The 20,093-nt window shown below is 47.6% G+C and overlaps 1 protein-coding gene across 2 annotated transcripts in view; it reads right to left on the bottom strand.

Moving 5' to 3' along the window:
- Positions 1-20,093, bottom strand: part of LOC137620681 (LETM1 domain-containing protein 1) — a 113,155-nt gene that overhangs the window by 76,673 nt on the left and 16,389 nt on the right. For both annotated transcript variants that reach the window (XM_068351027.1, XM_068351026.1), the window contains exon 2: positions 2,135-2,824. In XM_068351027.1, coding sequence (XP_068207128.1) covers positions 2,135-2,824 — 690 coding nt within the window. The remainder of the gene's footprint in view (positions 1-2,134; positions 2,825-20,093) is intronic.

Genomic DNA, 20,093 nt, shown 5'->3' with positions numbered 1-20,093 from the left:
GCAAGTACTGACAAGTTGGCGAGAGACAGGCTGCTGGTGATCGGCAAGTTGGAGATTGGCGCACTAACGCTCGGTGACTTGGTAAAAGGCTGTGACCCTTGGAAGGGCGATCAGCTGATGGAGAGGTCTCGCATGAGGCAAGGGTCTTGCGCAAAGCGAGAAATCCCTCACCTCCTCCTAGTATTCCTACCTCCCCCCCCAAACAAAAGAGGGCGGTGAGTAGCCTCAAGTCATTCCCTCGAAGGGAACGTAAAAATGCTGTGCTGGACTTGATCAACTGTTTCTCCCTGGTTAAAGTTAGAAACTATGAGGCGCAGGTCCAAAAGAGCTCAGCCTCACAAAGCTCTAAGAGCTTTGTTGTGCCCAAAAGCATGACGTGGCAATAACCACGAAGAGTTAAGGCCTACAAGACTCGTCGATAGGGAAGGAGGAGGCCGGCAGTCTTCACCATCTGCGGCAAATATACCAGAGGGAAAATGCAACGAGACTCTTTTCGTACCGAGGGTACGACTCGGGGAAATCTCTCTTCTCGCAAGCTAGAAGAGAGATCAACACCTCTTCCGATGGTGCATTGCTTCGCATACGAGAGCTGCCACTCAGAAGGGAGAGTTGGAGAAGATCTTTCCTCTCGCGAGAGGATTGATCAACTCCTCCTTCCTACGGTGCATCGACTCGTGTATAAGGGAGCTGCCACTCAGAAGGGAGTGTTGGAGATCTCTCCTCTCACAAGAGGATTGATCAAATCCTCCTTCCTAAGGTGCATCGCCTCGCGGACGAGGGAGCTGCTGTTCAGAAGGGAGTGTTAGGGAAGATCTCCCCTCTCGCAAAAGAGGATGATCAAATACTCCTTCCTATGGCGTATCTCCTCGCGGACGAGTGAGCTGCCGTTCAGAAGGCCGTTGGAGAAGATCTCTCCTCTCGCAAAAGAGAGGATCCATCAACTCCTCCTTCCTATGGCGCATTGCCTCACGGACGAGGGAAGTGCCACTCAGAAGGGTGTTGCATTGTCCTTCCTCGAAAGGTCGGACTGCACAACACTTGAAGGCGAATCTTCCGATTGTTCAGGTTGCATCTCCTCCCTTCGGGCGAACCCGGCTAAAGGAACAGCAACCAGCACAACCTCCGGAACGTAGCCAAAACTCGTTCCCGGGATCTGCAGTCCCATGACAAGTCACTCTGAGGAATTCCTGTCAGCCACTGCTCATGGTCACCCGCCGAAGCAGAGTGAACACTGGGTGAGGAGCAGAGGTAGAGGCCATGGGCTCTAGCTACCTCCCTTGCCTTGGGAACCCTTGAAAGAAAGGCAGCTTAAAAGGAAATTTAATAAACATTAGGCCAGTTGCTTTTAGCCGTAACCGGTTAAAAGGGTGTTGTCGGGAGAGACACTACGTCTTTACTCTACCGAGCCGAAATGAAAAGTGGCAGTTAGTCGCTAGTGCTGATGTAAGCGGGAGGATTAACCTACCCTGCTCCCCCCCCCTCCGCTAACTAGCGGTGAGTTACACCCTGGCAAAAAGTTTATCGGCTGGTTTCAGCTTTCACCAAAATAATACTCCTAAGTAAAGAGCGGAAGGTTTATATTTTGCACCGGAACAAAAAAAAACAATATAGAAAGTATAAGCAAAAACCATACATTGGGCCAAAGCAGGAGCCAAGAGAAAGTACTATGTGTCAGTACACTACCACGGCCAAAGTTAAAGTGAAGTAGCACTATCTGTCAGGTGGGCAGGACCTACCTGTCACTTAGCAGCCAGCTATGTTTACTTTATTAAAAAGCTTAACAGCCACTCCAGGTTCACTGGAGTCATATTCCTACTAAAATTAAAAAGTTTGTATTACCTACAGGAACAAATATGCGTCCTAAATTCCATTTATACCAGATCTGCAGACAAGAAACATTTTTATGTCTAAGAATTTAAATTTGGAGTGAAAAGTGAAAGGTCTCCACATCTCTCTAGAAAAGATCATCCTCAAGCAGTATCCAAAACTAGTGTCCAGAAGCAAAGCATATGTAAAAATTATGATTTTAATATGAATACAGTTACAGAAGTTAAACTTACGTAAATGAATCTTATGAATAGCTATGTGATAACAACTGAAAAGTTACACAAAAAAAACTATATTAATTACTTACTTGAAATCTATAACAAATTCCTTAAGTCCAATGCTGAAAATACGAAACATGTGAAAGGTATCAGGCATTTCATTTTCCAAAGACTGCTGAAATCTTTTGAGATACCAAGTGAATCTCCAAAGAAAGTATTTTTGCAGCCTTGACAGCAGCTTCTCATCTCCAATCTTACTGTCAATTGTGCTCTTTGAAACGTCTGTTAGTGATGTTTCTGGAGTAATTATTGACGATGACGATGGGGAAGTGGTAGAACTATGTGGTGTATTCGAAAAAATATCACTGTCACTTGCAGAAACATCTTTACTGGAATCCTTAGAATTATCTTGACTAGCTTTGGATACTCGACTACAAGTTTTTATGTCAGAAATAGTATCTGCATTTGCAGGAGGATTTTTTTCCTCTTCACTGGGAAAAGCAATATTCTTTTTGGTGCTGTAATATTGCCGAGGTTGCACAAAACCATGTCCAAAATGGTAGAATCTCCCATTTACCCTCCTACTATTTGACTCTTGAAAAAGAGAAAACTTCCAAAAATGATCATCTAATTTCACACAATATCTAGTTTTGCACAAATAACCTCGTGAAGACTTTGAATTGGAGTTGACTCTACAGACAATGTTAGCACTTGCCAAACACCGTAAAAACTGAGCTTCAAAGCAATTGAAACAATTGACCTGAAGAATTCTCTGGTATCTGAAATAAAATAAAGGAATTATTTAAATAAGAAAACAATTTACCGAGACTTGGCTATATTGTACTGTAAATTAAAATGACAAATTCGTAGATAATTTGTATTTTTCCTAATGATACAAACCTTAGCTATTTATTTAGGGGTATTACTTTCCGTAACTGGAATACAAACCTACGCTATTTATTTAGGGGTGACTCACTCATTAGGAAGGTTGGCGTCCCAGCCAATCTGGTTTTTTGGCTTTACCTGGGGGCTCCTTATATGAGCATGTCAGCACTAAAAAATAAGGGGTCCCTCACCTAGCTAAAACTTTGCTAAGAAAGGTCGACAGCCTACGCAAGCTGTTTGTTGAGGTATGTAGAAGTGTGACTGTCCAGGTAAAGTTATTCCGAGTCTTTAGAAGGAAAAACTGTTGTAACCAAGACTTTCCCAATACCACCTCGCTAGGGTATGGGGACGCAACAGTATTACAGTAGTTTAATACTAGGTACACAAGGGAGCATGGTTTACCTGCAGTGGTTTGAGGTCAGCTTGTGCAAAGAACCGAGGAAGCTGCTTTCCCCAAGGGAGGGGAGGATGAAGAAAAGAATAAGAGCCAGTCAAACCTTTTCATTTACGCAGACTAAAACCGGGAAACAGTGCCCTCATCATTCTGCTACTTGTCTAATAAGGAGCTTGAGATATTATACAGCTGTTGTGCAGCCATCACAGGACCGATAGAAAACATATCGAGACTCCTGTGGGTCACGTCTTGCAGGTAGTGGGATGTGAATTTAGTCTGTCGTTTCCACACCCCAGCCTGAAGAACCTGCGTCACTGAAAAGTTCCTCTTGAATGCCAGGGACGTAGCTACACCTCTGACATCATGAGCTCTGGGGTGACGTGAAGGAGGAGGGTCTGGATTCAGTGCATGATCTATGACCTTGCAAATCCATGCTGAGATTGTGTTCTTGGTAACCCTCCTTTTGGTCATTCCTGTGCTGATGAAGAGTGCAGGTACATGAGGACGGGCTGTGGCTGTCCTCTTAAGGTACAACCTCAAACTCCTCACAGGGCAGAGTAAGAGATGATCAGAGTCATCTGTTACAGAGTGAAGACTTGAAATCCGGAAGGAGTCGAATCGCGGATCCGCTACTCCAGGGTTCTGAGTCTTAGCAATAAACTCAGGGACGAAGGTGAACGTTACCTCTCCCCATCCCCTTGAATGGGCGATGTCTTATGAGAGACCATGAAGTTCACTGACTCGCTTGGCCGAAGCCAAAGCTAGCAGGAATACGGTTTCCAAGTTAGACGGCGATCTATTGCCTGACGTAATGGTTCCTAGGGAGGTCTCTAAAGAGACCTGAGAACTCGAACCACGTTCCATGGGGGAGGTCTCACTTCAGACTGAGAACAGGTAAGTTCATAACTCTGTATGAGTAAGGAAAGTTCTAGGGATGAAGAAATGTCCATTCTGTTCAGTCTAAAGGCGAGGCTTAAGGCTGAGTGATAGCCTTTTACCGCCGAGACTAACAATCGCATTTCTTCCCGTAAATATACGAGGAACTCCGCTATTGCTGGAATACAGTATTGGCATCAAGAGGAGAGATACCCTTTCCACGACACCAACCACAGAAGACCTTCCACTTTGCCTGGTAGACTGCTGCTGATGACTTTCGCAGGTGTCCAAACACCCTGATTGCAACTTGTTGTGAAAATCCTCTCTGAGAGAGGAGATGCTGGATAGTATCCTGGCGTGAAGTCGTAGCGAAGCTATGGCTTTGTGAAATATGTTGGCATGTGGCTGTTTGAGTAGATCGTGTCATAGAAGGAGTTCTCTTGGAGGCTCCGTCAGGAGTTCCAGAGGGTCCGGAAACCATTCCGCGTGATGCTATAGTGGAGCTATGAGGGTCATTGAAAGGTTGACGGATGTTCTGGCTTTGTTGAGTACCCTCCTCATCAGACAGAACGGGGGAAAGGAGTAAATGTCGATGTCTCACCATTGTTGGAATACATCTTGCCAAAGAGCCTTGGGGTCTGGGACTGGGGAACAGTGCAACGGGAGCCGGAAGTTCAGAGCCATTGCAAAGATGTCCACTGTCGGAGAACCCCACAAAGTCAGGACTTTGTTGGCTACAAGATGATCCAAAGACCATTCGATACTCACTATCTGAAATGCTCTGCTCAAGTTGTCGGCAAGCACATTACTCTTGCCCGGAATGAAGCGGGCCAATGGTATCGAGTGGATCTCGGCCCATCTCAGTATCTCTACTGCTAGATGGGATAGGGGCTGCGAAAAAGTACCTCCTTACTTTTTGATGTAAGCCACTACTGTGGTGTTGTTGCTCATCACTACCACTGAGTGGCCCGCCCGGAATTGTTGGAACTATTGAAGGGCCAGAAAGATGGCCTTCATCTTTAGGAGAGGCCTGAGGTCGTGTGGTGCAGCATGTGAGGCCCCAACCTTTTTCTGAAGCGTCTGAGAACAGCATCAAATCCGGTTGAGGGCGAGAAGATCCACTCCCTTTCGTAGATTCTCCTCTGCCACCCACCACTGGAGATCCGTCTGTTCTGCTGATCCCATGGGGATCCGGATGTCTGGGGAATCGAGAGTCTGATTCCACCAGGACTTGAGTCGCCACTCGAGAGATCTAAACAGGCCAGTGATGAAAGGTGACCGAGGAGACATAACCACGTCTGGGCTGGAAGTTCTTCTCGTCTGAGAAAGTGTCTTGCGACCTTCCTCAGCCTTGCTATTCTGTCGTCTGATGGGAAGGCTTTGTGGAGATTGGTGTCTATTATCATGCCTAGGTATACCAGTCTCTGCGTAGGAAGCAGGGAGGACTTCTCGAGATTTACCATGATCCCCAGATCTTGGCAAAGCCTCAGAAGTTTGTCTCGATGTTGAAGAAGGGTTGACACCAAGTCTACTAAGATTAGCCAATCGTCCAGATAACGAAGGAGACGGATGCCAATCCTGTGTGCCCAAGATGACACTAGGGCATACACTTTGGTGAAAACTTGAGGTGCTGTGGAAAGACCGAAGCACAGCATCTTGAGCTGGTATTTTCTGTTGTCTAGGTTGAATTTCAAGTGCTTCCTTGAAGACAGATGGACTGGGATCTGGAAGTACACGTCCTTTAGGTCCAGTGTGCACATGAAGTCTTGTGGTCTTACTGCTAGTCTGACCATGTCTGCAGTCTCCATGCTGAACGGAGTTTGTTGGACAAACTTGTTCAGAGCTGAGATATCGATGATTGGTCTCCAGCCTCCATACACCTTTCTTACAAGAAAGAGTCGACTGAAGAAGCCTGGGGACCCGTCGAGGACCTTCAACAGAGTCTGGACTTCTGCTTGAAGGGCCAGCCCCTTTGCTGATCCCATGGCAAAGGAGTCTATAAACACTAAATTCCTGGTCAGGGGAGGGAGAAATATTATGAATGGGATGCGATATCCTAGACAAATCGAGATTGTCCAAGGTTTGGCCCCGAGTTGCTTCCACCTGTCCGAGAAACTTTGTAGGCATCCCCCTACTGGTGGACAAGCAGGGGCAGTGCCTATCAGCGTGTTTGCGGCCTCGGCTGCTCCCTCTAGGATACTTTCCTCCCCTGGAGGACTTAGTGCCTTTCATGTCCTTGGCATGCTGAGGTTTTGGCACATGCTAAAGTTTCAGTGAGCTCTGTTGCGTCGGTGATCATTGGCGCGCTATAAGGCGCTGAGGGCGAGCAGGTGAAGGCGTGCGCCAAAGCATTGTAGAGCGCTGATGAGATGTTGGTGAGCGCTGGGGCAATGCAGGAAGCTGGAAAGCTGAAGAGCATTTGCGCGCAGCTGCATGCTTAGGTAGGGCCTCAGGATGCTGTACCGGAAACAGGAACGGTGATGGTAAGTCGCCAGGTCAGCTGCCAGGTAGCACAGGAACCGGGATATGCCCTTTGGAAGGGCGAACATCCACCGATGGAGATCGCGAACAATCTACAGAAGGGTCCAGGACCGAAGTCGATGGACTAGCAGCAGCGTCATCAGGAGAAGGTCCAGGAACGGGCGAGGGTCGAGAGCCAAGAGACAACTGAAGCGGAGACTCCTCTGCAGGTGATGACTGTGATGACAAGGCTAAAGTGCCAAAGATGCGCCTTTTCACCAATGGTGAAGGGTGACCTCTAAGGCGAAGCAGCGGGTGAGCTCTACGACGGAGACGCCCTCTAGGGGCCGTTGGATCAGTAAGCTGACCATGAGCAGCAGCAGTCCTCTGAAGAAGTCTCTATGAGTGAACTACCCCGAGGGGGAGAAACACTCGCAGGAGAGATAGATGTAGGACTAAATTTCTCCCTCGAAGGATGATCAGTCGGCAGCAACAGCTGGAGAGTCTGGAGGGGCAGGGGAGTCGGCTGAAACCACAGAAGACACCTCTGACAACACAACGTCGACGAGTGCCAGAGGATCTACCTCCAAAGTCGACGACGACGGCTGCACACTTGCTCCCCAGAGGATGAGCTGCAGCAAAGAGTCCTTGGAGGGTGGACCCAGAAGCCCTAAGGACGACCAAACCTGTAACACAGAAGACATAGACAAGGCCTCACCCGGGGGAGAGGTGAGGCAGCTTCACTAGGGGAAGCAACACCATCACTCAAGGACCGGCGTTGGCCAAAATTAAATGGGTCTACGCTACTACTCGACGGTCTCTCAGAAGAGACCGAACGAGTAGGAGCTTCAGAGGAAGGTCGGGAGATGGAAGAAGAGGCCTTGGGTTTTTTCCCTTCCTCTTCTTCTTCCGCCGTCGCCAAACCTCTCCCACTGGGAGGCAGACCACTCCCAACACCGGTCGTTGAAATCACACCGTTGACCTCTGCAGACGGGACAAAGGGTGTGGCGATCGGTCTCCAACGCCGACATATAGGTTCCGCAGGGCCGGCCATCGAATCCAGGGCAGGTGCACACGTTCGCAGAAGTCAACACATACACCCACTAACACAGAGAAAAAGCAAAAAAGAATTAATGGCAGTCCAAATAACAGCAAAGGATGAGGAACGGCAACGACCGTACACCATCAGAGCCAAAAGCAAAGTGAGCTAATTCACCAGTGTGTGAGTGGGAGCAGTACCAAGCTATCACCCCTACCCCCGCTAACTAGCGGTATGGGTAGTTAACCCTTGCTAAATTTCAATGGATTGTCATTTCAGCTACGCAGAAAGTAATACCCCTAAATAAATAGCATGGGTTTGTATTCCAGTTACGGAACAAATATAAAATTAGCAACGCCCTTCCAATGTGATGTATTTGCTGGTTTTATTGGCAAGAGGTAGACTAATAAACAATAATTTTGCCATTACCACCAATCATAAACAATACAAAGAAATCCCCAATATGACAAAACTGGAAGTAATTTGTAATTTTCCTAACTAAACAAACCTGAGTTCTTTACTCAGGATTTATGTTTAGGTGTGAGCTGGAATCAAGCTACTGTACTGTATAAACTTTCAGAGCAAGGTGTCAACAACCCTCCGCTAGTTTGTGGAGGTAGCTGGGAGTAGACCAGCCACCCCGCTCACACACACACCCAGTGAGAAACCTCACTTTTGATTCGAAGCATTTCTTGGAGGGCTGGTGATGGCAGTTTGTGTATTTTGGAAAAATAATAAATTTTGATATAATTTGTATTTATTCCTACACTTGATACAAACCCTCATACTTTACAATAGGAGATATTCTAGCACGACCTGGAAAATACGGCAGAAAAACATTAACAAGGTCGTTAATGACTGGGCAGGTAATTACCTACCTGTTAGTGGTGGGGGACCGCCGGTCGGTAGCTGCTGTTTACCTTCAATCAAATTCTAGCCGTCGCAGTGGTAACACAGCTGCTCCTGCCTTATTTGCCTGGCAGACTAGCCTTTCTTTTTTTGGTTTTTTGATTAATCCTTTTCCTTTTTCTTTGTTAGATGTGATGTCCTCTATTATGAGGAAGTATTCAGGGCGCCTTTATGTCGCCGCTGGAGGTGGATCCTCTTTCCCTATGCTCTGGCTACAGAGGTCATAGGTGTTCTGAGGGTCCCCATGCCAAGTATGTAGAAGTGGACATCGCAGTACCTCCTCCTCCTCCTCCTCCACTTCATTGTAGGAGGGAGAGAGAGAAGAGGAAAAGGAGAGCTCGCACTCCTTCGCCCAGATGTTCTCGCTGGAGACACAGGCGACATAGGAAGAGACATAATCGTTCTCGCTCTTCCTAGCCTTTATCTCTTCACAAGATGTCTCACCACAAGACTATAAGCGCTTTCATCACAAACATGATATTTTCATATTAAAATAAATTTTTGAATATACTTAACAGGTGGATATATACTACAGTATATAGCTAACGCCTCTGACGGTCCGGCAGTCGATTCAAAACTCGCGGGCGATCGGGGTGTTGGGTTGCTGGGTGTACACTAGTGCCACCACTCGCCAGGATACCATCACTATTCCAAAGTTCTCCAGTTTTTCTCTGCCCGTAGGGTCTCTAGAGGGGCGGAAAAGGGGGGCATTAAATTATATATATCCACTGGGTAAGTATATTCAAAAATTTATTTTAATATGAAAATATAATTTTTAAATATTTAACTTAGCCGGTGGATATATATAGCTGATTCACACCCTTGATGGAGGGTAAGAGACCAGCATTAAACATTGTAGGAATATAGCTCAAGAGTTTTGATATAAAACAAACTTAAGGATTAGTACCTGATAAGGAAGCTGACTTTGATGATACTCTGCCTCATTAGTCTGCTATCCTCATGAAGCCCAGCGATCCACTCAGGGGGCTGAAAGACCTCTAGGAGCTGTCATATCTGGGGTGAACACCCCTATGACAGGACCTCAACAATACCATTGATCTGGGCACTCTCAAGAAACAAGTTCGACCACCCGCCAAATCAAAAGATTGCGGAAGACTGTCTCAGTCTCCTCATACAACCCAAAAAACAATAGTTTCAAGAGAAGAAAAAAGGTATTGTGATTAAGGGAATGTAGTGGTAGAACCTTCACCCACTACTGCACTCGCTGCTACGAATGGTACCAACGTGTAGCAGTCCTCATAAAGAGTCTGGACATTCTTTAAATAATGTGAAGCGAACACAGATTTACTCCTCCAAAATGTTGCGTCCATAATGCTTCTAAGGGATCTATTTTGCTTGAAAGCCACTGATGTTGCCACTGCTCTGACTTCATGAGTCTTAACTTTCAATAATCTAAGGTCAGTCTCACCGCAGTGAGTGTGAGCCTCTTTAATTAAAATTCTGATAAAATAAGATAAGGCATTTTTCGACATCAGTAAGGAGGGCGTCTTGATCGAACACCATAAAGCCTCTGATTCACCTCCCAACGTTTTGGTTCTGTCCAGATGAAATTTTAGAGCTCTTACAGGGCACAAGACTTTCAATTTCATTACCAACTACATCCGACAGGTTGGGAATCTCAAAAGATTTTGGCCATGGATGAGATGGTCTCTCATTTTTGGCCAAGAAACCAAGTTGCAAGGAGCATACTGCCTTATTAGAGCAGAAGCCGATATTCTTGCTGAAGGCATGCACTTCACTAATTCTCTTTGCAGTAGCCAGACTCACTATAAAGAGAGTCTTGAGAGTAAGGTCTTTGAGAGAGGCTGAGTACAGAGGTTCAGATCTCTCAGACATGAGAAACTTAAGGACGAATATCCAAATTCCAAGCTGGAGTAATAATTTGATACTCCTTGGAAGTCTTGAAAGACTTGAGAAGGTCTTGAAGATCTCTATTATTCGACAGATCCATGTTCCTGTGCCTGAACACTGCAGCCAACATGCTCCTGTAGCCTTTAATAGTAGAGGCAGAAAGGTTACGGTTATTTCTAAGATGAAGCACGAAGTCAGCGATCTGTGCTACAGTGGTATCGGATGAGGAAACAGAGGTGGACTTGCACCAATCACGAAATACCTCCCATTTGGATTGGTAGATCCTGATGGTAGAGGATCTCCTTGCCCTGGCAATAGCTCTAGCTGCCTCCTTCGAAAACCCTCAAGCTCTAGAAAGTCTTTCGATAGTCAGAAGGCAGTTAGACGAAGCGCGGGGAGGCTTTGATGGAATCTTTTTATGTGAGGTTGTCGGAGAAGATCCAACCGCAATGGCAAACTTCTTGGAATGTCAACCAGCCATTGATGTACCTCTGTGAACCATTCCCTTGAGGGCCAGAGGGGAGCAACCAACGTCAACCTGGTCCCTTCATGAGAGGCGAACTTCTGTAGAACCTTGTGAAGGATCTTGAAGGGAGGAAATGCATAAACTTCCAGGTGAGACCAGTCCAGTAAGAGCGCATCTATGTGGACTGCCTCTGGATCTGGGACTCGAGAGCAGTAAGTCGGAAGTCTCTTTGTTAATGAGGTCGCGAACAGGTCTATGGTAGGACGACCTCATATCCTCCATAGTTTTTCGCACGCCTCCTGATGAAGCGTCCACTCCGTGGAGATGACTTGTCCTCTTCTGCTGAGGCAGTCTGCTATCACATTCTTTTCTTCCTGAATGAATCTCGTAAAGGGAGATGTTTCTTTCCTTTGACCAAACTAGGAGATCCCTTGCTGTTAAGTAAAGGGACTGCGAGTGAGTCCCGCCTTGCTTTGAGATGTAGGCTAACGCCGTGGTACTGTCTGCGTTTACCTGCACCACATTGTTCCGAATCAAACTCTCGAAACTTTTCAAGGCCAGATGAACCGCCAGTAGCTCCTTGTGGTTTATATGAAGCTTCATCTGATCTTTGGACCAAAGACCCGAGCATTCTAGTTTGTCTAGAGTTGCTCCCCATCCCAAGTCCGAGGCGTCTGAGTACAACACATGGTCTGGGTTCTTGGGGGCAAGCGAGAGACCTTCCCGGAGTTTGAGGTTGACGTCCCACCAACTCAGGCAAGTCTTGACTGAATTCATGAGTGGAATGGAAATTGCTTCCAAGCCCTTCTCCTTGTTCCAATATTGGTTGAGATGAAACTGAAGAGGGCGAAGGTTGAGCCTTCCCAGGGAGACAAACTGTTCCAGTGACGATAGAGTTCCCAAGAGGCTCATCCATAATCTTACAGAACAATTGCTCTTCTTCTGATATTGATGAATTTTTAAGAGGGCTTGCTCTATCCTTGTGGGCGATGGAAAAGCCCGAAAAACTCAACTCTGTATCTCTATCACCAACTAGAGAATAGTCTGGGACGGAGTCAGTTGTGACTTCTCCTTGTTCACTAGGAGACCTAGTTCTTTGGCTAGTTTCAACGTCCATATGAGATCCTTCAGACAGCCCTGATTAACCAGTCGTCTAAGTAAAGGGAGGCTCTGATCCCTGGCAAATGTAGGAAGCTTGCTACATTCCGCATGAGGCTTGTAAATATTAGAGGAGCAGGGTTGACGCCGAAGCACAGAGCTCGAAACTGGTACACTTCTTGCCCGTACATGAACCTTAGATAACGTTGGAAGGTTGGTTGGATAGGGATATGGAAGTAAGCGTCCTGTTGATTGAGAGAGACCATCCAGTCGCCTTCCCTTACTGCTGCTAGAACAGATTTGGATGTTTCCATCGTGAACTTTGTTTTCAATAAGAACACGTTGAGCGCACTCACCTCTAGTACTGGTCTCCAACCTCCTGTGTTCTTTGGAACCAGGAAGAGACGGTTGTAAAAGCCTGGGGATTGATGGTCCAAGACCTTCACCACCACCCCATTTTCTAACAAAAGAGACACCTGAAGTTGTAAGGCCTGTCTCTTTGCTTCCTCTCGATACCTGGGAGAGAGGTCTATTGGATTTCGAATAAGAGGAGGTTTCCTTACAGAAGGAATTTGGTAACCCTCCTTCAATAAGAGGACAGACCATTGGTCCGCTCCCCTTCTCTCCCATGCCTGCCAGAAGTTCGTCAATCTGGCCCCTACTGCTGTCTCAAGCTGTGGGCAGTCAGACTCTGCCACGGCTGGATCTGGCCCCCCTTCTCTTACCTCGTCTTCCGTCAGAACGAGAGGTGCCTCTGTTGGAGGCTCTGCCACGAAAGGGAGGAATGAATCTGGAAGCAGGTGTATCTAACTTGGGTCTGCTGCTTGAAAAAGATGATGGCAAAACTTTGCGAGCTGTTTTAGCGACTAAATCATGCGTATCCTTCTAGGAAAGAGAGGACGCTATATCCTTGATAAGATCTTGGGGAAAAAGGGCACGCGATAAAGGAGCAAAAGGGAGCTCCGATTTCTGGCACGGAGTAACTCCCAAAGAAAGGAATGAGCACAATGACTCCCTCTTCTTTAAAAATCACCGCAAGTTCGTTAGAACCGTCCCTTATAGCCTTGTCCATACAGGACATAATCTGTATGACATCATCATTGTTAGAAGGAGACACCTTCTTACTTAAGGCCCCCAACGACCAATCCAAAAAGTTGAATACTTCAAAAGCACGAAACACTCCTTTACGCAGATAGTCAAGCTCTGAAGAAGTTCACAACACCTTGGAGCGTCTCATGGCTAGACGACGAGGAGAGTCTACCAGGCTTGAGAAGTCTCCCTGGGCAGAGGCAGGTACTCCCAAGCCGAGAACTTCTCCCATGTCATACCAGACGCTCGAACGAGAGGCCAGTTTGGATGGAGGGAAGGCAAAGGAAGACTTTCCAAGACTTGTTTTGGTCTCTAACCAGTCTCCCAGCAGACCCATGGCCCTCTTAGAAGATCAAGATAGCACTAACTTCGTATAAGAAGGAGCTGTAGCAGTTATGTCTAAAGTAAATTCTGAAGGAGGCGAACGTGGAGCAGCAGTCACAAAATGCGAGGGAAAAGCCTCTTTAAAAATGTTCATAATTTTCTTAAAATCTAGAGATTGTTGAATAACTCTAGGCTCTTCTTCTTCAGACGGGATCTCTAACGGTACGTTAGTCGAAAGAGGGTCATCAGCTTCCTCTTCAGAGTAAACTTCATCAGACAAAACTATATTCTTGCGAGAAGGTGAAGTCAAAGAAGGTCGAGAAGGCAAAGCTTGACAGCCTACATCAACCTGTAGCTGAGTAGTAGTCAAGGGAGGAGGGTCGACGTCACGTCGTGACTGCTGTGACTGACGTTCGACGTCCTGTCGTGACTGTGGTGACTGATGATCAACGTAACGTCGTGACTGTAGTGACTGCAGCTCAAAGTCACAGTTGGACCGTAAGGACCGACGTTCAACGTCACGTCATGGCTGCGGTGTCTGAAGTTCGACGTCACGTCGTGACTGCGGTGACTGACGTTCGACTTCACGTCGTGACTGCGGTGTCTGAAGTTCGACGTCACGTCGTGACTGCTGAGACTGAAGTTCAACGCCACGTCATGACTGCAGTGACTGCAGCTCGAAGTCACGGTTGGACTGTAAGGACTAACGTTCGACGTCAAGTCGAGATTTACGATCAGCCTCTCGCTTAACAGCAAAGTTAACACTAGGGCTCACGTCAGCATGACGTAGAGCCTCACGCTCAGATGATTGATAAACTAAGTTATGCTTAGCGGAACCATGACGCACTGCAAGTAAGGGTTCCTGTCGAACCGGAGCAGGACTGTAGGCCTGCATTAAGGTGGACAGCTTAGATTGCATGTCCTGCAAAACACTAAAGTTAGGATCTTGAACTTCAGCACTAATAACGGGAATAGCATCACTCAAGTCACGTCTGGAACGACCAGATAAAACAACGGCACCGTGACTCTTTTCAGGGGCCTCGAAGCCACAAAATCTGACGTTAAAAAAGAATGTTTAACAGGCGAACCTTCCTCTGATGAAGGTATACATTCCGGGCTGCTCCAGTGACTGCAGCCAGGAAGTTGACTTTGTTCTGAAGGAACCAATTTTCTTTTAAGAGGTCGTGAAACCTGATGCCAGGATTTCTTGTTAACATGAACGTCATCGGAGGACGAGGAGAACTTACTCTCGTCTCTCTTATAAGAAGGACAAACGTTAGGAGCAACGTCTGCAACTTGTGAGGGAACGTCTGTTCGTGGTTTAATACCTATCGCTCCCTTTGATCTTTTGACATTCCTTCTCCCAGGGGTTGGGGAGGTTGAAAGAGGTCTCGGACTGGGTGAGCAGCAAGTACGAACAGACGAACCCTTCGCAATACTGAACGCATTAACACTTTTCGCATTAACACTTTCACTTTTCAAAAACTTCACATAGGACATAAGCTGGTTTCTATCCGTAGCCAGCGATTCGACCTTTGCACCGAGAGCATGAGTAGCCTTCATCATGTCTTTAAGTGAAGATTCGTTAATGCTAGTAGGGGGTTCTGAAACTACCACTACAGGGCTAGGAAAAGGTTCAGGGACATGGGAAGAGGAAAATTCTTGAGAACGAGAAGAGCTTCTTCTCCCCCTATCTCTCTCGAGTTTACGAATACAGTATATTTATCCTATTCTAACCGCTCAAATTCTGACAATATGACACATTCGTCGCATCGATCCCCTAATTGACAATTTTTACCTCTACAATTAACACAAATAGAGTGGGGATCGATGGAAGCGTTTGGAAGGTGCCAGTCACAATCTTTAGCACATTTTCTATAAACAGGGGAAGGGTCAGACATATTGGAATGTTCAAAGAGAGATAAAAAACAAAGCAAGGTTCAGCAACAGTCAAATAAAAAAAGGGTTCAAGAACAGTCGAAAGAATAACCAACACAGCGAAAGCCATAAACCATGAAGAAGTACTTCACCAATAGTAGAAAACTTGAGGTTAGCGCGAGCAAAGAATCAATGTTTACGCCTAACTCGGCAGAGAAGAACTGGAGAGCTTTGGAATAGTGATAGTATCCTGGCGAGTGGTGGCGCTAGTGTACACCCAGCAACCCAACACCCTGATCGCCCGCGAGTTTTGAATCGGCTGCTGGACCGTCAAGAGACGTTAGCTATATATATATCCACCGGCTAAGTTAAATATTTCAAATTGAAAAGAGCGCTTCCTCCTTACCCTAACATAGGGCATCAAGAGCGTACGCGCCAACATGCGCATATGCTCCAACAAGAGCATAGCTCCAGCATGTGCCATGCGCTCACCTACACGCAAACTACCTGCGCGCCACCAATCTCCTGCGCAATGGCGGTCTCCTGCTCGCCAGTGCTCTCCTATGCGCTCCCGTGCGCCAACATTCTCCTGCATGTGCGCATAAGCCCCCAACATCTCACTCTCCTGCCCGCCATACTGCGCACCATCCTACGCGCCATCGCTTACAGGCGCGCATCCGCAAGGATATAGGCGCACGCTCGTGAATCCTCTCCTAGGGATGCGCTCCAACATTCTCGCGCGCTAGGGAACTTTCTCCTGCGCGCCCTACGGCTGGCACAGACATGCGAGAACACTCTCCCGCTCGCCCGTTTACTCCTTCACCTAGATGTTCTCGCCGAAGAGACAGGCGATATAGGAAGAGACATCATCGTTCTCGCACTTGCTCGCCTTCTGTCTCTCCCCGGGACTATATGTGCTCTTGCCACAAACCTAAGAAGAACGCTCCCTCTCGTCATCGTTCTGCCTCATCTAAGAAGCCAGGAGCGCGGCCAAGGGCAAAGCACGTCCTGACCTCGAACCCTCTTCTTCGCATAATAGTTTGAGGGTCTCCGTTCGCTCTAGAAAAGTCAGATAGAGCGCTTCTCCTCACTTCACTCCTTATCTTCAGAGAAGATCGCTCTTGCCTTCGAATTCTCGATCTCTGACCCTTTGGGGTCTTGTGACGAGGAAACTTCTGTTTCTCGGTGCGCTATCACTTTGTTTTCTCGCAACTCAAGTTGCTGAAACCTTGGGCTCTCGTGCATTTAGTCTCGCTGACACTTCGGTGCCTCGTGACAAGGGAAACTTCCGTTTCCCGTTGCTCTTGCCCTTCGGGTTCTCGCAACACAACCTCTAGTGGGCACACACGATCACGCTGAACCTTCTGGTTCTCGTGAAACAAGTCACCAAGAGTTTTACTCTTATGACAGAGTGTCTTCAGACGTTTGTCGCGCAGAGTGTTTGCATACACTCAACCAACACTGCGCCCATGACCATCAAGAGTTTTACTCTTATGGCAGAGTCTTCAGACTCCCGTCACGCGAGGTGTTCGCACGCAATTAGCGCTACACACGCAAATCTGCGGTCATACACTCACGGGGTCAATCCCTCGCTCTCATGTTTCAGACAGGACAACCTCCCCAGTTCCTTTGCTCCCTAATGAGTTAAGGATTAAGAGTCTCTCGGAAACCTCGGAAGAAGATGCAGGGGTTCGGCCCTTCTCTTCGGTTGAGAGCAGGAGGGAAAGGGGAAACGTGTTAGAGAGGCTAAAAGAAAACACCCAAATAGCAGCGACGTAGAACGCAATGCCGAGGGCTTCGGCCGCTCTGTTCGTTATCCTGCGCTTCATGTGGCAGCTCATAAGCTGCCCATGTTACGAGGTAGCACTCGCTGTTAACCTGCAACTTGATCAACTTGTTGGGAAACATAGATTGCTGACAGGAGGTTCGTCTCCAGGGGTTAGAGAACCTCCCCTTACGAGGGAGTGATAACCTTCCTTGGAATTGGGCTGCGTGAGAGAACTACCCCCTTCCGAGGGAAAGCTTCCCCACTTCAGTCATTCAGCATCTTTCCCTCCTTCGTGAAGAGTTGCGAACAGCTCGATGAGTTTTACCTCTGCTATCTCGTCCTCGAAGACTGTGCTTTCTACCCTTGAGCTGGGGAAAAAGCACGTCTAAGGCTTGTTCCTCCTTTGGGGGGAACTTCTCCCTCGTTCGCGAGAGAGATTATTACGCCTACACTTTTTTCCCAAAAGAGCTGGGAGAAAGCTTGGCTCAGGCGATGTCTTCCATCGGGAGGACTTCTCTCTCGCTCACGAGGAGATTATTACGCCTACATTTTTTCCATAAACTGGGAGAAAACTTGCCTTAAGCGATGTCCTCCTTCAGGAGAACTTCTCTCTCATTCGCAAGAGAGAGATTATTACGCCTACGCTTTTGTCCCATAGAACTGGGAGAAAGCTTGTTTTAGGCTATGTCCTCCTTCGGGAGAACTTCTCTCTCGTTCCAAGAGATTATTACGCCTATGCTTTTTTCCCATAGAGCTGGGAGAAAGCTTGTCTTAGGCGATGTCCTCCTTCGGGAGGACTTCTTTCTCATTCACGAGACAGATTATTACGCCTATGCTTTCTTCCCATAGAACTGGGAGAAAGCTTGTCTTAGGCTATGTCCTCCTTCGGGAGGACTTCTCCCTCGTTCACGAGAGAAATTATAACGCCTACACTTTTTCCCATAGAGCGGGGAGAGATCTTACCTTAGGCAATATCCTCCTTCGGGAGGACTTCTCCCTTGGTTGCGAGAGAGAGGTTACTACGCCTACGCTTTTCCCCATAGAGCAGGGAGAAAGCTTGTTTTAGGCAATCTCCTTTGGGAGAACCTTCCTCCCATTGACGAGAGAAAACTTGTAGGAGTTTGCTGATCTACGCTCCTCCCCGTTACGCTTTTGGTTCTCCTCCAGGGGCGGAGCGAGAGCCTTGTCTTGAACGACGTTCTCCTTCGGGAGAACAAATCTACCCTGCGGAGGAGTTATCTTCATCCCTGATGTTCTCCCCCTCGTGCTGTAAGGAGACGTCTTTTTGAACCTACTGGTTCTCCTCACGTTGACTCCTCGGGGTCTCGTGACGATCACCCTTTCGTTGGGCGTGATCGGGAGCCTTTGAATTCTCATCATGTTGATCCTACGGGTTCTCATGACCTTAGGAGTCCTTCAGGCCTCTGTCGCGCTGGACTTTTGAGTTCACACGTCTTGGAACCTTCGAGTTTCAGTTACGCTGAGTTGTCAAGCTCTCGTAACAATTAGCACAGACAGTCCGCGCATGCACGCAATTAGCGCTATGCGCGCCACCATCGTCATCATGAGTTTTACTCTTATGACAGAATCTTCCGACTCTCGTCAACGGTCTTCGCCATTACTTCCAGACACTCCGTCTTCTACCGTTCTTCCCCTTTCGATAAGAAAGATACGAGGGGTAAGACATAAGGTTTGTCTGCTACTCGCACCTCCACTTTTACCTGTAATAACACGCGAGGAATTAGCGCAGCATGAGGATTCCTCGGGAGGGCTGCCGTCGAGGAATTTAGAATCCTCCTATTTAAGGACTCTAAGAACTGTGTGTAATATCTCATGCCTTGGCAATTTGCATCTGTCTCCTCGACCTCTTGACTCTCCAGCCATAGGCAGGCTATGTCGTCCACGCCAAACCCTAAGACCAGAATTGATCTTCTGGCTGAGTCCTGATAGGTAACGTCTCTGACTGGTGTTCGACAGTTTGGGGTTCGAGTCCCGCTCAGGCTCGTTAGTGCCATTAGTGCCTGCAACCTTACCATCCTTGTGAGCTAAGGTTGGGGGGTTTGAGGGAGCCTATAGATCTATCTGCTGAGTCATCAGCAGCCACTGCCTGGCCTTCCCTGGTCCTAGCTGGAATGGAGAGGAGGCTTGGTCGTTGACCATATATGGTCAGTCTCTAGGGCATTGTCCTAACTGCTAGTGCAATGTCACTGTCCCTTGCCTCTGCCATTCTTGAGCGATCTTTAAACTTTTAAACCTGGCCTGTTCGCCGAGATCAGAGACGTCAACCCTTCTCCTCTGATCTTGGATCCCCTCAAGGCGAGGCTCACACCGGGCTAATCCTCGAAGAGACACTCTACTCTTCCAGGCTCTTCTCAGTCACAGAAGCCTCGGCAATGGAAGCGACTTCAATGTCCCTTCTGGCTTGACATGTGGTCTGATACAGTCGGCTACCTCGCGACCCACGAGGACTTGTCAAACCAAGATTCCAGGCAGTCCCTACGGGAAGTCCTAACTGCTGGGGCCAAGACAATGGACTTCTTAACTGCTATAACAGCGACCATGTGGAGCAATTGGGTTCTCAAAAGGAAGGATCAGTAGTTCCCAGACTTCCTTTTGTACCTGTGAGGAAGACATCACCTTGGTTGATATGAGGTTTTGAGTGATCTTGCCCCCCAGTTGAGATTAGACCATCAACATGAGACGTGTCTTACGTTCCCTGAAGGGTCTGCCCTATGAGCCCTTATGGGCCACAGGCTACTTTCTGAACCTTAAGACCGTTTTCCACATACCTCTGTCCTCGGCTAAAAAGGTCAGTGAGCTACATGGTCTGTCTTACGTCGTCACCCATTCTAAGGGAAGGGGGGGGGCGGAGTGTCTCACAACTGCGTACCAGGCTTGGTGGCTAGACTCATAATCCTTCATCTACCGATGAGAGATTTCGAGAATTTCAGTTTTCCACCCTCAATAAGGTAACACAGGATACAGACCAG

Source organism: Palaemon carinicauda, chromosome 27 (genome assembly GCF_036898095.1).
Source record: "Palaemon carinicauda isolate YSFRI2023 chromosome 27, ASM3689809v2, whole genome shotgun sequence".
NCBI classification, from domain to species: Eukaryota; Metazoa; Arthropoda; class Malacostraca; order Decapoda; family Palaemonidae; genus Palaemon; species Palaemon carinicauda.
Note: the sequence above shows the minus strand (reverse complement) of the source record. Positions and strands in the feature narration are given on the sequence as shown.